Source organism: Cyanistes caeruleus, chromosome 20, assembly GCF_971803275.1.
Source record: "Cyanistes caeruleus chromosome 20, bCyaCae1.hap1.1, whole genome shotgun sequence".
In the NCBI taxonomy this organism is placed as follows: Eukaryota; Metazoa; Chordata; class Aves; order Passeriformes; family Paridae; genus Cyanistes; species Cyanistes caeruleus.
Window position 1 is genome coordinate 2,903,931 of NC_141720.1, and position 12,657 is coordinate 2,916,587.

The 12,657-nt window shown below is 50.3% G+C and overlaps 1 protein-coding gene across 4 annotated transcripts in view; it reads right to left on the bottom strand.

The window, feature by feature from the left end:
* ASTN2 (astrotactin 2) overlaps positions 1 to 12,657 on the bottom strand; it is a 300,670-nt gene that overhangs the window by 162,542 nt on the left and 125,471 nt on the right. For all 4 annotated transcript variants that reach the window (XM_086857798.1, XM_086857799.1, XM_086857801.1 and 1 more), the window contains exons 8-10: positions 7,939 to 8,023; positions 7,734 to 7,808; positions 6,884 to 7,021 (exon numbers count right to left, since the gene is read on the bottom strand). In XM_086857798.1, the coding sequence (XP_086713924.1) occupies positions 6,884 to 7,021; positions 7,734 to 7,808; positions 7,939 to 8,023 (298 nt within the window). The remainder of the gene's footprint in view (positions 1 to 6,883; positions 7,022 to 7,733; positions 7,809 to 7,938; positions 8,024 to 12,657) is intronic.

Sequence of the window (12,657 nt, forward strand, 5' to 3'; positions counted from 1 at the left end):
CATTTTTTCCTAATAAATCACCCCAAGAGCCAGGGTGACATCCTGGAGTGGAGAAAACCCCTGGAGGGCAGAAGTCAGAGCGGCAGGGCACTGCACTGAAGAGTGGAAACATCACCCTGGCTCTGCTGCCGAGGAGTAGGAGCTGAAACTAATTAACTTGTCCTCATGGAGCACAGGCTGCCCTGGGGTGAAAATCAAACGGGAGCTTTGCCCCTTGGCCTGAGCTGCTGCCCCTCATTGCTCCATGGTGAGCCCATATTCCTCTGCAGCAGCATGTGCATCCCCTTTTTGCCTTTAGCAATTAATAAATCCCTGTAATAATCAGCCTAGAGGTCTCTCTTCCATGGTGCAGCATATCCTGGCTTTGCCAGGAAGAAGGGTGTCTGGGATTCTCCCAAACTCCCAGTGAGATGTCCTTCCCAAGAGCCCTTCCCAAACCTGCAAGGGACAGGATCTCCTCGCAGTGCCCTAAAAGCAGAAGGACAAAGCTGCCCTGTTTGTGTCCATCTCCATTCCTGTCATCTCCACAGAGCTGGTTTTTCCTCCCTGGCTGTGGAGCCTGTCGCAGGTTCCTGGCAAACTCCCAGGAACATTTTGGCTCCACTGAATTTTATTAGTTTTGTCCTTTGGCTGAAGGGTTCCAACAATAGTTACAGGAAATAAAAACAGGAAGGGAAGAGTTGATCCCATCCACATCAGGCAAGTTTTAGGTAACTGAAATCTCATCAGAACTGGATTTTGGGTAGTGCCAGTTCTTTCCAGTGAGTCGTATTAAGAAATAACTGAAGAAAAGGCATTTCCCCACCTGGGCATCATCCCAGCACCCTGTCTGGGCCAGGGTATGAGCTGCCTGCTCCTTCCTCCTGCAAACCTTCTAGGCCCTTTCTCAGGCAGGAGTTGCACACAAAAGCAAAGGTAATAAAACTCAAATAGGGGTAAAAAATTGTTATTCATGAAAAAATAGTACAGAGAGGCTGTATAAACAGAGAGGCCAAGGGGCTGTGCTTTGAACAGGCAGCTACAAAGCACACTCCAGCCTCTGGTTAACAGAAAACGAAGGCAGCGACATAAAAACAAATAACAACATCAAACAGGGCGGGAAAAACACCTTTCAACACAGGAACCCAAGGTCCAATTTTGCTACCTTGCATTGCCTTTTCTGCTAAACATTCACAGCGTGTTAGAGCCCGGCCTCCCCCTCCAAAGCCTCGGTAGCAGCGCTTGTCTCAGCCCTGGCAGGATCCTGCTGCACACAGATCCCACATGGATGGGGATGGACACACAGCTACAACAGCAGATCCACGTGGAGAATGTGGAGAAGCCACGGTGCCAAACCCTACTCTGTGATGAGAGATCCCAGAGACATCAAAGGGAATCATTCTGGGTGTGAGACAGCGTTTGCGGATTTGGCAAGTGTGAGGTATTTTTAATTGTCTCAATAAACATATAAACAAAATCTGTTCACTCGCTGGGGTTTTTTTCCCTCCTGGGCTCTGCAGCACCAAGGACAAGAGGAGCTGCAATCTCTCAGCTGCCAAAACTGGTGCTGGTGCTGATGCTCCCTTCAATGGATTTGCCTACAAGCCAGGCCCAAATTTACATCCCCTGACCCTACGAGGTTTGATCATTTTCTGTGCAGTTTTATGGCACAGCATTAAGGCCTCAGAAATGCAGTGAGTTCACACAGCAGAGCACAGAGAGCGAAGCTCAGCATTATTGTAGCAGTAGTTACTAACAGCCTGGGATAAAGGAAGGCTGAAATGTTCCCTGGATTCTCTCTGGGCATGAAGGATGCCATGGCTGCTGAGGTTGAGGGCAGTAAAGTCCTTGTGCTGTCCCAGAGGTGCTGGGTGATCCACATTTCAATTCTGACCCACCCTAGATCCTTCCTGGGTGATTTCAGCTCCAGTTTTTTGGGGGAAAGTTCCTCTCTTTCCCCATCACATTGTTCCCTTAACTCTCTTGTTTTGCTGCTCACACCCTTTGGTGGCTGCCGCAAGATTACATCTCCATTTAGTCACCCCATGGCGAAGTGAGCCGTACCTGACTCTTCTAACCTGCTCTCATAAATCACAGTGGGAAGCAGGGAGGAGGAAAAATCCTGGTAAGCAGCCAGGACCAAGCTCAGCTGACAGCTGCAGGGCAGGGGCTGATGGCTGCCTCTCTGTAACGCATCTGTCCCTGCTCTCCAGAGGACGAGGCCAAAGGCTGCCACTATCCCCCGTGTCAAGCACCAGAAGATGCTTCTCCACCACTTTCTGAGAGACAGCAGCATCTCAGGGTGATAAGGAGCCCAGGCCAGAGCACAGGGACGTTATCTGTGGGGATGATGGTGTCTCTGTGCTGTGCACAGTAATGAATTGCCCTCTCTGCAGAAATGAGTAAGTTGTGCCTGCTGATGCAATGATCAATTTGCTCCGTGGTGCAAAGCTGCCCATTCATCATGGCCATCGACTGCAGCCCCTCACACCTTTTTGTTGGCCCCAGTGGAGCAGGAGGCTCTGCAGGAGAGGCACAGGCCCCTGAAAAAGGGGCTTCCCCTCTCCCCCAACCTCCTGGCTGAGGGTCCCCATGGCACTGAGCACCCAGAAATCACAGCCTGCTCTGCTCCGAGGGGCAGCAGAAAGAAAAGAAGGGAAAAAAAAAAGGATCAGGTTCCCATGGCATCCCCTGCACAAATGGCAAGAAGAGCTGGCAGGATGCCCTCTGCCTGCATGCCATATCCCATCCCACACGGACCTCCTGACCTCAAGGGATGCTCACCTGCAGCTGCACCCATTCATCTGTGCTCCTGCAGATCAGGAAGGAGGTTAAGGCACAGATGACTTTTTCTGCTGTAACAGCAGGGACAGCAAAGCTGTTTCCACACTCTCCTGGCCCAGATTCCCTTTGCCTTTCTCATCCATTTCATTTTTTATCCTCCTCCACTTCCAGGGAGCCTCACACCACAGTGATCACCACTGATTTGCAAAATCACAAGTGCCCAAATCACTACAAAACCCCTTCAAAATATCACTCAAAACCCCTGTAAGGCTGGGGCAGGAATGAGGCTGCAAGAGCACAACATGGCTGAGCTGGTGAATGCCATGGGCAGGGAGAAAAAACCTTGACAGAAGACGGGACCCATGAGGGCACAGAGAGGGGGAGCAGAGTGTTCTGCCCCTGAGAGGATTGAAAATAAAAATAACAAACAAATAAAGAAAAAGTAGAAATAAAGAAATCCAGTTGATTGTACTTTGGCAAAGGATTCAGAGAGCAAAGGGGCTCACTTGGGAGCAAAACGAAGATGAATCGACAGCGAGTTCAAGAGAATTCATTCTGCTGCTGAACACTTGTCTCTCCATCAGGACATCTCAAAGGCTTGTCAAGCGAAGGCAAGGCTTTTATTTGTTTCTATGGTTGCCATAACGATAGAGCTATATGTCATGTCAGGCAGCAGCTGAGGCTCGTGCCTCTGATTTAGAGCTGCTCAACAGAAATTATCAACTTTCCTACAGAGCGGGTGGCACAGTGAACCGTGATCACTGGGCTTCTGCCAGTGCCATGCTCTGCCTCCCCACAGCTGTGTGTGCCCCAAGGAATGCTTTTATTATCCCCCACAGAGATGCTTTTATTATCCCCTGGAGGGATATTTTTATTATCCCTGCAGGGATGCTCGGTGCTGCTGCAGTGGGACCTGGGGGCTGTGGGTCCTTCCCTTACACTGCCACAATTAGAGCAATTCCTGACCCACAGGATGAGCTGCACCTCCCAAGGGCTCAAACAGAGCTGGCAAGGTGTCCAGGGAAGGCCAGCAGAAGGATTGAACACCTGACAGTAATTTGTTTAACAAAACTTTATGGACTGCTGTGTTTAACACCAGGTTAAGGGAGAAATACAGGTAAGAGAGACGGGAGGGGAAACAAAGAAGGGTCTTGAAAATAAGCAAGACAAGGTGGGACTGGGATGTATTTTTTGTCCTGGCAGGGAATGTGCTGCAAGGACAGCCTGCTCAGCCTGGGACCCTGGGGAGAGCCCTGCAGCTCTGCTGGCCAAGCTCCTCTGAACAAAGACATCACCGTGAGCGTGGCTGTCACGGTCCCAGGCTGTGACTGATGCGATCCTTGTGCGGAGGATCAGGCTCTGGGGTCGAGGAAGGGATGCTCAATATGGTCACTGATAAATTATATATGCAAGTTTCATTAACTCCAAGCACTCTCATTCCTAATTTATGATGCACAGCCCTAAAACCTCCAGCACCAAGTTTTGCACACTCCTGTGTCCTGTCCCCTGAAGCCCCCAGAGCACTCTGAGGGGGATGTTTGCACAAAGCCTGCTGGCTCCTGTTTGCATAAAGTTTCTCTATTGATCTGGCTGCAGCAGGGGAAGGTTTGGGCCCCTCATCCCCATCCACCAAAGCACAGCTTGTGAAACACACAGACATCAGCATTGGAGTCAGCATTTCCCCAGAGAGCCGCTGAAAGGCCAAGTCCCACCTGTCCCTCTGCATCTCAAGCATCTTCATAAAAACACAAGACCACATTTGAACCTTTAACCCTGTGAGTTGTAAAGACTTCATCACTTGTTTTCTCCCAAGCAGGCTTTCTGCCATTTCCCTCCATTAAACTCTTCAAGACAAGTGACCCCAGAGCCAAAGGTGTCAGACTAATGAAAGGTCTGCAGGGATGCAGCACGCTCGTTATTACAGACACAGAAGAAACAGCACTGAGCCACCATCAGTGTCACAGGACAGCAAACAGGGCACGCCGGGTGCTGAGGCTGTGCTGCAGCTGGTGTAACACAGCCCAGGGTCTGCCCTGTGCCATGGAGATGGCACTGTGTTAAAGCCCAAGCACTGCAGAGCCAGGAAGAATTTCTTCATTGGAAAAGAGCTGTCATGCATTGGAAGGGAGGTGGTGGAATTCCCATCCATGGAAATATTCAAAAATTAACGGAACTTGGCACTCAGTGCGCTGGGTGACAAGGTGGGGATTGGTCACAGGTTGGATTCAGTCCCTGAGGTCTTTTCCAGCCCAAATGATTCTGTGATTCACCTGCAGGAGCTCCCAGCACGGAGGGACAGCAGTGCTGCCACAGTCCCAGAGGCAGGAACCAGGACCCCTCCAGGCAGAGGGAGGGATGGCTGTGTCTGACACCTGCACCAAGGACAGCACCTTCTCACCTCTGATGTGGGTCTGATGTGCTGGGTCACCACCTGAACATCTGAACCACCAAAACTGCTCCCCTGAAAAGCTGCTTGTGTCACAGATAAAGAAAAGAGGCTTCAAGATAAATAGCTCTGAAAGCATCTTTCTCACTGTGTGAAAGCACCCAAGAACCTCAGAAGAGGATTCCACCCATCCTGGGGTGCTGAAGATCCTGAGCTTGCAGCTCCTCATTTGAGAAGTGTTTCAGTTCTAATGTAGAAACAATAGATTGCTTCTCACTTCTCACTGTATCTGTGAAACCTCCCATAATTCAACATCAAATATTTATTATTGCGTTTATTAAAGTTTTAATAATTCAGCAACTCCTGTGCGTAAGATACAAGCGCCGTGAACTCACACCTCCCTTATTCTACCTGAGCAACTCCAATATTTATACCTGGAATTCTCAGTTCAGGTTCCATTTATGAGGGGAGCAGGCAACAGCCTTGTGCCAAAACCTCCCCTCCTCCTGCCTGGCATTCATCCATCCCGACAGAGACTTTTCCACAAGGAGCAGTGCCCAGAGACAATTACTGCACTGGAGCAGAAAACAAGCTTCTGAGCCTCTACCTTCACTGAGGCACTTTTAATGAAGATGTGAGGAGGAAAGAAAGAAATAATGTTCTCTTGGCACTTTGGCTTGGAAAATATTAGCATAAACCCCTCCCTTTCTCAAATGAAAAGAAGAAGTTGTTGCAGACAAGAAAAACAACGCTCCTAAAAGAGCCAAACTGTGATGGATTTGTACCACAGGTCTCTTTTCACAGGAAAGGGAACAAGCACTAATTAGCAACAAAAACACACACACTTGGAAGGGAGGGCATCTTAGATGCCAGTCCTGGCTCTGCCGTAGCTTTTGTGAGCGCTTGCTTTAACTACAGCCCTGCCAAGAGGGTGGGAGAGAAGAATGGAAATCCATTCCTCATCACTTGGAGGAAAGACAAGACAGAAGGGGCTGGGGGACACAAGGATCCTGCTGGTGCCCAGGGAGATGTTTCATAACACAACCAAGAATTTGCAAGTCCAGAAATTGTGTCTGGAGTCAACAGGAGAAAGCATCAAGAAGAGAGGGAGGGAGGGCACACAGAGTCTCCCTGGCACCCAACAGTCACATACTCAATCTTAATTTAATGGGAGAGACGTAAATACCTTCAGAATTAAGCCCTTATAATTTACAGTTAAACCCTCATAAACCAGACCATAGTGGATAACCACCACCAAGGTGATCAGTGAAATGTCCAGGCATTCACTGAACTCCAAAAAGGAAAAAAAAAACAAATCCTCTATATAATTATGATGAGCAGCATGGCTTTTCACCCTTCAGGAGCATCCCAGCAGATATCATTGGCCAGGTGGATGTGATACAGGTATGAGTTTCAGAAAGATGACAGCCACTCCATCCCAGTAAATGCATCCATTTAAGCACTGCAATCTAACATTACATTTAATCCACTCTCAAATTGCCTGGCCACAGGTTCCTACAATTCACCTGCCTGTACTGGCAGATTTCAGAGTTACACACTCGGGCCTGGCCTAGACCCATCAGCCCAAAGAGCCTGGAGAGCAATCACATCAGATTTCTTATTGGAAGGAAAGTAATCAAACCTATCATCACAGAAATTACTGTATCCTCAATAACAATTTAAAGAGCAGTGGAGGCACTCAAGCATGAAGAAAACGAGAAATCTGCTTCCTACCTGACATCTGCTGGATCTTCTGTCACCAGCACATCTGTCTTGCAGCTGGCAAGGGGATTGATGGAAAGCTCCACAGGGGGCACCACGAAGCTCTTACTGACTGGCAGCCACAGCCCTTGACCCAAACTGTAGGTGGACCTGGAAAAAGGACAAACGTGTCACACAGGAACAGTGTCCACAGGGAGTGGTGGCCCTCCACTGCCTGCTGGGCAGTCAGAGCAGTGGTGGCACCACGGCATAAATCAGGGATTTGGTCTTGTCCTGAAAGCCAAATAGGAGAGGAATGACTTGAGATGTGACAGGAGAACATGGGGATGGGAAAAGTCTTATTTTTATTCCAGGAGGAGTTTCTGTGCATGTTGTCCTCACGTTTGCTGAAGGGACAAGGGGGGAACGTGTCTCTAAAGGACACAAAATGATTCACACAAACTCCTCTTGGTGTCAAAAGAGAAAAGCAGAACCTTTATTCTCTGACTCCAGTATTTATAGATTCTAAACAGTGACCAGGGATTGGATAATCAAGTCACCACCTTCCCAAACACACTGGTCATGAGAAACATCCATCAAAAGACGTTTCTTAGAAGGAATGTAATAAACAGCTTATGTTTACAGAACTTTCATGGGAAAGTAACTAAAACTATGAGAACATTATCAGAAGGCTTTAATTTTCAGGGCAACAGGAACCCTTTTCTACCTTCCAAATACAGACAAATCTTCCAGGTCTGTCACAGACAGATGACAGCTCACCAGCACAAGAATGAGCTGGGATTGACCAAGAGGTTGCATCCACTGGGATGTCCTCGTGGCTCTCCCTTCCCCAGTGCCCCAGCTGAACCCTCCTCTGGCTCACCTGAGTATCTTCTCTGGCGCCTGCTCTCCTGTGACCAAGTCATATCCCCGCTCCAGCGTCGTGTAGGGCCAGGGCCTGGGAGGAGAGAGAGAAAAAGCAGCTGAGCACATCACTGGGCTGGGCAAGTGACCAGGGGGAGGAGAAGTGGGCTCCTCACCACCGCAGGAGCTGGGGCAGACCCAGCCCAGCACCGTGCCCCACTCACCCCTCGCTGTGTCCCCAGTCGCTGCGCACACACAGGTGTCGATGCACGGGGTCCGGGGCGTACCCTTCATGGCAGCTGCACTCCCCTAGAACAGAGCAGGGAAGGATGAGATGTCTCTGGCCCAGAGACATGACTGCAGAGTCAGGCCCTCCTCCCCTGCTGCCCATCTCTGCTTTGTCACAGCTGCTCTGCTCCCTCCTGTGCCTCGGGAGCACTTTGGACTCCAGAAAGCCCCAGGAGATGTGGAGAAGGAGATGTGGAAAGCTGTAAGAAACCTCTAGTTACATCTCAGGGAGGAGATTGCATGATGCAGTACCCACAGTAGCTGGGGATGGAGTTTCATGATGCAGGTCTGTCCTTAAGCAGTGCTCCTGTGCAGTCCTGCAGGGCTTCACTCCTCAGCAGGGATCTTGACCTTGCTTGAGCAGAGCAGTGTCCAACCTGTGCAATCCCCAAGGTGGACACCACAGCCCATCCCACATCCCCTTCCCACCTCTGCTCTGCCATCTGGCACCTGAACAAAAAACCAGAGTCTCCTGCAGCCCAAAATCCCACTGAAAGATGCAGAACCCCCCAAAACTCCACCCTCCACAGACAGTTCCTGTGCTGTGTCCCCATCCCACAGTGAACGGGCTCTCAGCCCTGCTCCCCTCTGCTCTCTGGGTGCTGCCTCCCCCTGCTCCTCTCTTTTGACAGCAGGAGAAGACATTTCCCACACCAGAAACCCGACTGCACTTGGCCCAAATTGATTCAGTGTTTGGTAGAAATACATAACCCGGAGCAAGAAACAGCAAAATCAAAAGATTAATTGGATTTGCACGTGGAGTTTCTGCTACAAGCTGCTGCCAGTGTTTCCCCCTACCCTCCCCTCCTCTCCCCATCGTGCCTGATGGTGCAGCAAAGCTGAGCTGTAAACACTGCTGAGGTGGGGACCTGTGGAGGATGCTGGGGATGTGGATGTTCCCCTCTCACAGTGGCAATGCAGACTGGCACCTACCTGCGTGCTCCTCGGGATCCTAAGCAAGTTCTTATAATGCCTCACAGGGATTACAGTAAAGAGCTTTATTGTCAGGAGGGAGCGAGATGGGGATTCAACCACTGAGATTTTTGAGGGAGAGATGCCTGGGAAGGGAGAGGCAGCAAAAAAAGGAAAAGAGTGGGGGGGGAAAAGAGATGGCTAATGATGTGCTAAAATGCAACAGCACCTTCATGAAATATTCACTGCCTCAAACACGTCTAATATTAAAGATTAAATGTCCTGGGATTTGTCCTAGCGACTTCGAAGCACTGATTTATGATCTGTCAAAAGCTGCTAACCTCATGATTCATAACAGGAGCAGCAGGAACATTGCTGCTCCAAAGGGAAAGAGTTGGGAGAGAGATGGCAGCGCTTGGCCCTGCTCAGGCTCTGCCGTGCCTGGGGGCTGGGGCGGTCTCGGTGCAAGAAAACACAGGTCCTAATGGCTCCATCAGTGATTTTAAAAAAAGAAAAGTTATTTTTTCCTTGGGTGCTTAGTACGCAAGTTTCCCCAGCCCTGCTGTGGATCATTAATTCCTGGCGCTTATTACATAACAAATATATGCTCTGCAAATGAGAGACATCTCAAAGTGCTTGCGAAGCAGAGCTGGGAGTTCTGGGGCACTGGCTCACGCTCGGCTCCTGCCACAGAAATTAGAGCAAGGAAAGAAAAAAAAACACCTAGAGAGGTCAGCATCCCCATGGCCCAAACTCCTCCCCCAATACTGGTGGCTGGGGGTCCTGGGTGGTGAACCCCCTCCCCACGGTGCAGGAGGGTTTATTTTGGCTGCTGGCTTGTTTACTGCTCCGTCAGTTTGGCACCAGAAGGAGGAACTCTATCAACCAGGAGAAATATTGATTTTATCGACCCCAATCCTGGAGTTTCAGCAGCTACAGCCGGTGCTCAAGACTTTATTGGGAGGTTTATTGGGAGGTTTATTTCAGTAAGTGAGAGGGCAAGTGGTGGCACCAGCTGGGGAGAGATCCAGGGCAGGAGAGAGTGGGGATCAGCTTCCTGCAGGTTTCCCAGGGTGATCTACACCCCTTTGGCAGAGTTTTGGAAGCTGGGTAGGAAGGCTCCCAGCATGGGATCAGCTGAGGCTGCAGTCTTCTGGAAGAGTGAGGACTCCAACACCTCGGGTCAGATGGTTTAGGATCTGTTCCTCTGTCAAGAACCATGAGCTGACAATTAGTGGGGCTTCCAAAAAAATTCAGCAGAACCTGCTGTGTTCTTACAGCTTCTCAGGATCTTTTGCCCTCTCCTCAACAACATCCCCCTTCCTTCTTTGGCCCCCAAAACTACTCTGTTATTTTCAGTCTGTCCCCATCCTTCCCACACACAGTGCTGAGCCAGGGAGGATGCTGAGCCTGGCTGACCCCATGGAATGAGAAACACCTGAAAAAGTGCCTGGAGTGGGGGGAACAGGGTTCCCATACCTCTAAGCCCTCTTCAGGGTGTATTTTTCAACATTCTGCTAAAATAAATCAAACCATCAAAAAGCCAGACTAAAATGTTTTTGTTCAAAGCAGCTGCATCTGAGATGGACACAGTTATCCACTCTACCCTGCTGCAGCTAAGTTAGGATTCGAGCTGAGCTTGAAGCCAAAGTCAACCAAAGTAACCAAGTTTGACAAATAACTGCACCTGGAGCTGGATGCAATTTCCACAGGTCCTGCACACGCCTCTGTGCAGCGTTCAGCTGCTGTGGGAGCACAAATGAATCAGGATCTACCAACCTCCAGAACAAGAATCCTGCTCCCACTGCCACCACCCCGCACCCTGCCCATGGCACAGACATGCACAATCCTTCCTCTGCTTTGGATTCAGAAGCCACAAACCAGGTTGGATAATCCATGGCAATTTTTCAGCTGTTTCAGCCAAAGGAAGGATCACTGCTCACTCAGAATAAATGAGGGCAGGTCCCGGAGCTCAGCTCTGGAGGTCCAACATTATATTTCCAGTGTGTTATTAAGCAGGTGGAAGCTTTAGCTCTTTTTTTTTTTTTTTTACAGAAAAGCTGGAAATTGCTGAACTCTCTTCATTACACTCTCCACACTGTCCTGCTGCTTCTGCTGGAATGGGGAATGGGATCCCACACTGGTCCCACACCCCCCCAGCAGCAGAGCTGGGCTGCAGGATGAGCCATCAGCATGCCAGGATAAGCCTGTTAGCCTCATTATGGAGAGAGCCGATCCCTGGTGATAATGCTGCAAGAATCCCCCTAATCCACCCACCCCGTGCACAGCAGGAAGACAGGAGGCTCCCTGAGTCCCTGTGCTCCCAGGGAAGCTGCTCTGTGCTGGCACTGGCACTTTTATTTAAGGAGCTGGAGGAGCTTTGGCAGTGGTGGAGCAAAGCTGTTGCTTGTCAGCCTTCTCTTGGCGCTGCTGGTGTCCGTGAGTCCCTCCTGCATGATCTCCAGGGCTGGTACTCACCCTTGTCCTGGAGGAATGCCCAGGGCTGTGCCCCAGCTGCTGGGGTACGTGCTGGGGACAACTCCAGAGCCCAGCCAGGGTGGCAGCCTGATCCCAAAGGCTGTGGGGCTATAAACACACACCTTTCCAGCGGTGTGAGCACTGCACAAACACGCTCACACCTGTTTCAGGGCTGCCTCTCCCACCCAAAGGGATACAGAGCTCAGCCACAGCTGTTGTGTCCTCTCCTCTCTGGACCCACACACCCCTGCAGGGAACACACCAGCCCCAGCAGAGCATCCTCAGTGCCCCTGAGCCCCAAAGCTGCAGCACCATGTTCTCAACCTCCCAGTAAAACTCTCTGAAAAGCTCCTCTTCTACCCCTGGCACCTGCTGTTCCTGCTCTTCAGGGATAGCACTTTCCAAACCTTAGCCTCTGCTTCATCCTGATGAGAAATTCAGCCTTTCTAGAGGCAGTTTAGCACTCAAGGAACAAGACAAAGAAAGTGGCTCATTCCCTGCTGACCTGGCACGGAGCATGGAGGGAAAACCTGGAGTGAATTTGAGAGTTATCCCTCCTCTACCCCTGCTGCCAGTCATCCTCCTCACCCTCATCCACCACAGCACTGAAGTGCAAGCTCAACCTCCAAGGATTGTGCCTGAGTTTAAACTCTGCACAGATTTAATTCTCATTATCATCTGCTCAGCTCCTACAGCGCAACCTCCGAGGAACACAGGAGCTGATGCAGGGAAGCAGAGAGGTCCCAAAGGTGGCCTGTGTGCCACAGCTGTCACCTTCTGGGCTGGGCACTGCCCCACAGCTGGCCATGGAGGGGTGAGAAGCCCCCACAGCACTGGTTGGATGGTCCAGTCAGGGGGTTGTGTTCTGGAGCAGCTCCATACAGCAAAACCCATCCCTCTTCCCTCCTCCCTGCGCTCTTTAGACAAGCACAGAAAATGCCATTACAAGAACATTAGCAGCTGCAGGATTAAACACTCTAATGGCAGAAAATGAGAGTGCAAAGACAGCACAGATAACCTTAACTCGGCCCCTCGCAGGCACGAGTTCTGATTGCTGTTTATGTGTAACACTTCAGCCTGGAGCTAAATTAGCTTGGGAGTTAACTGCCTCCTGCCCTGCCTGGTGCACCAGGCAAGCTGAGCCACCACAGGAGAAGGAATGGGATATTACATGGGTTTTGACCAAGTTATTAAACCCCATACCTTAGAGAGACAGAGCCTCATCCTATAAAAGTCTAAGTCAATAAAGGCACTGGGATCCTTCA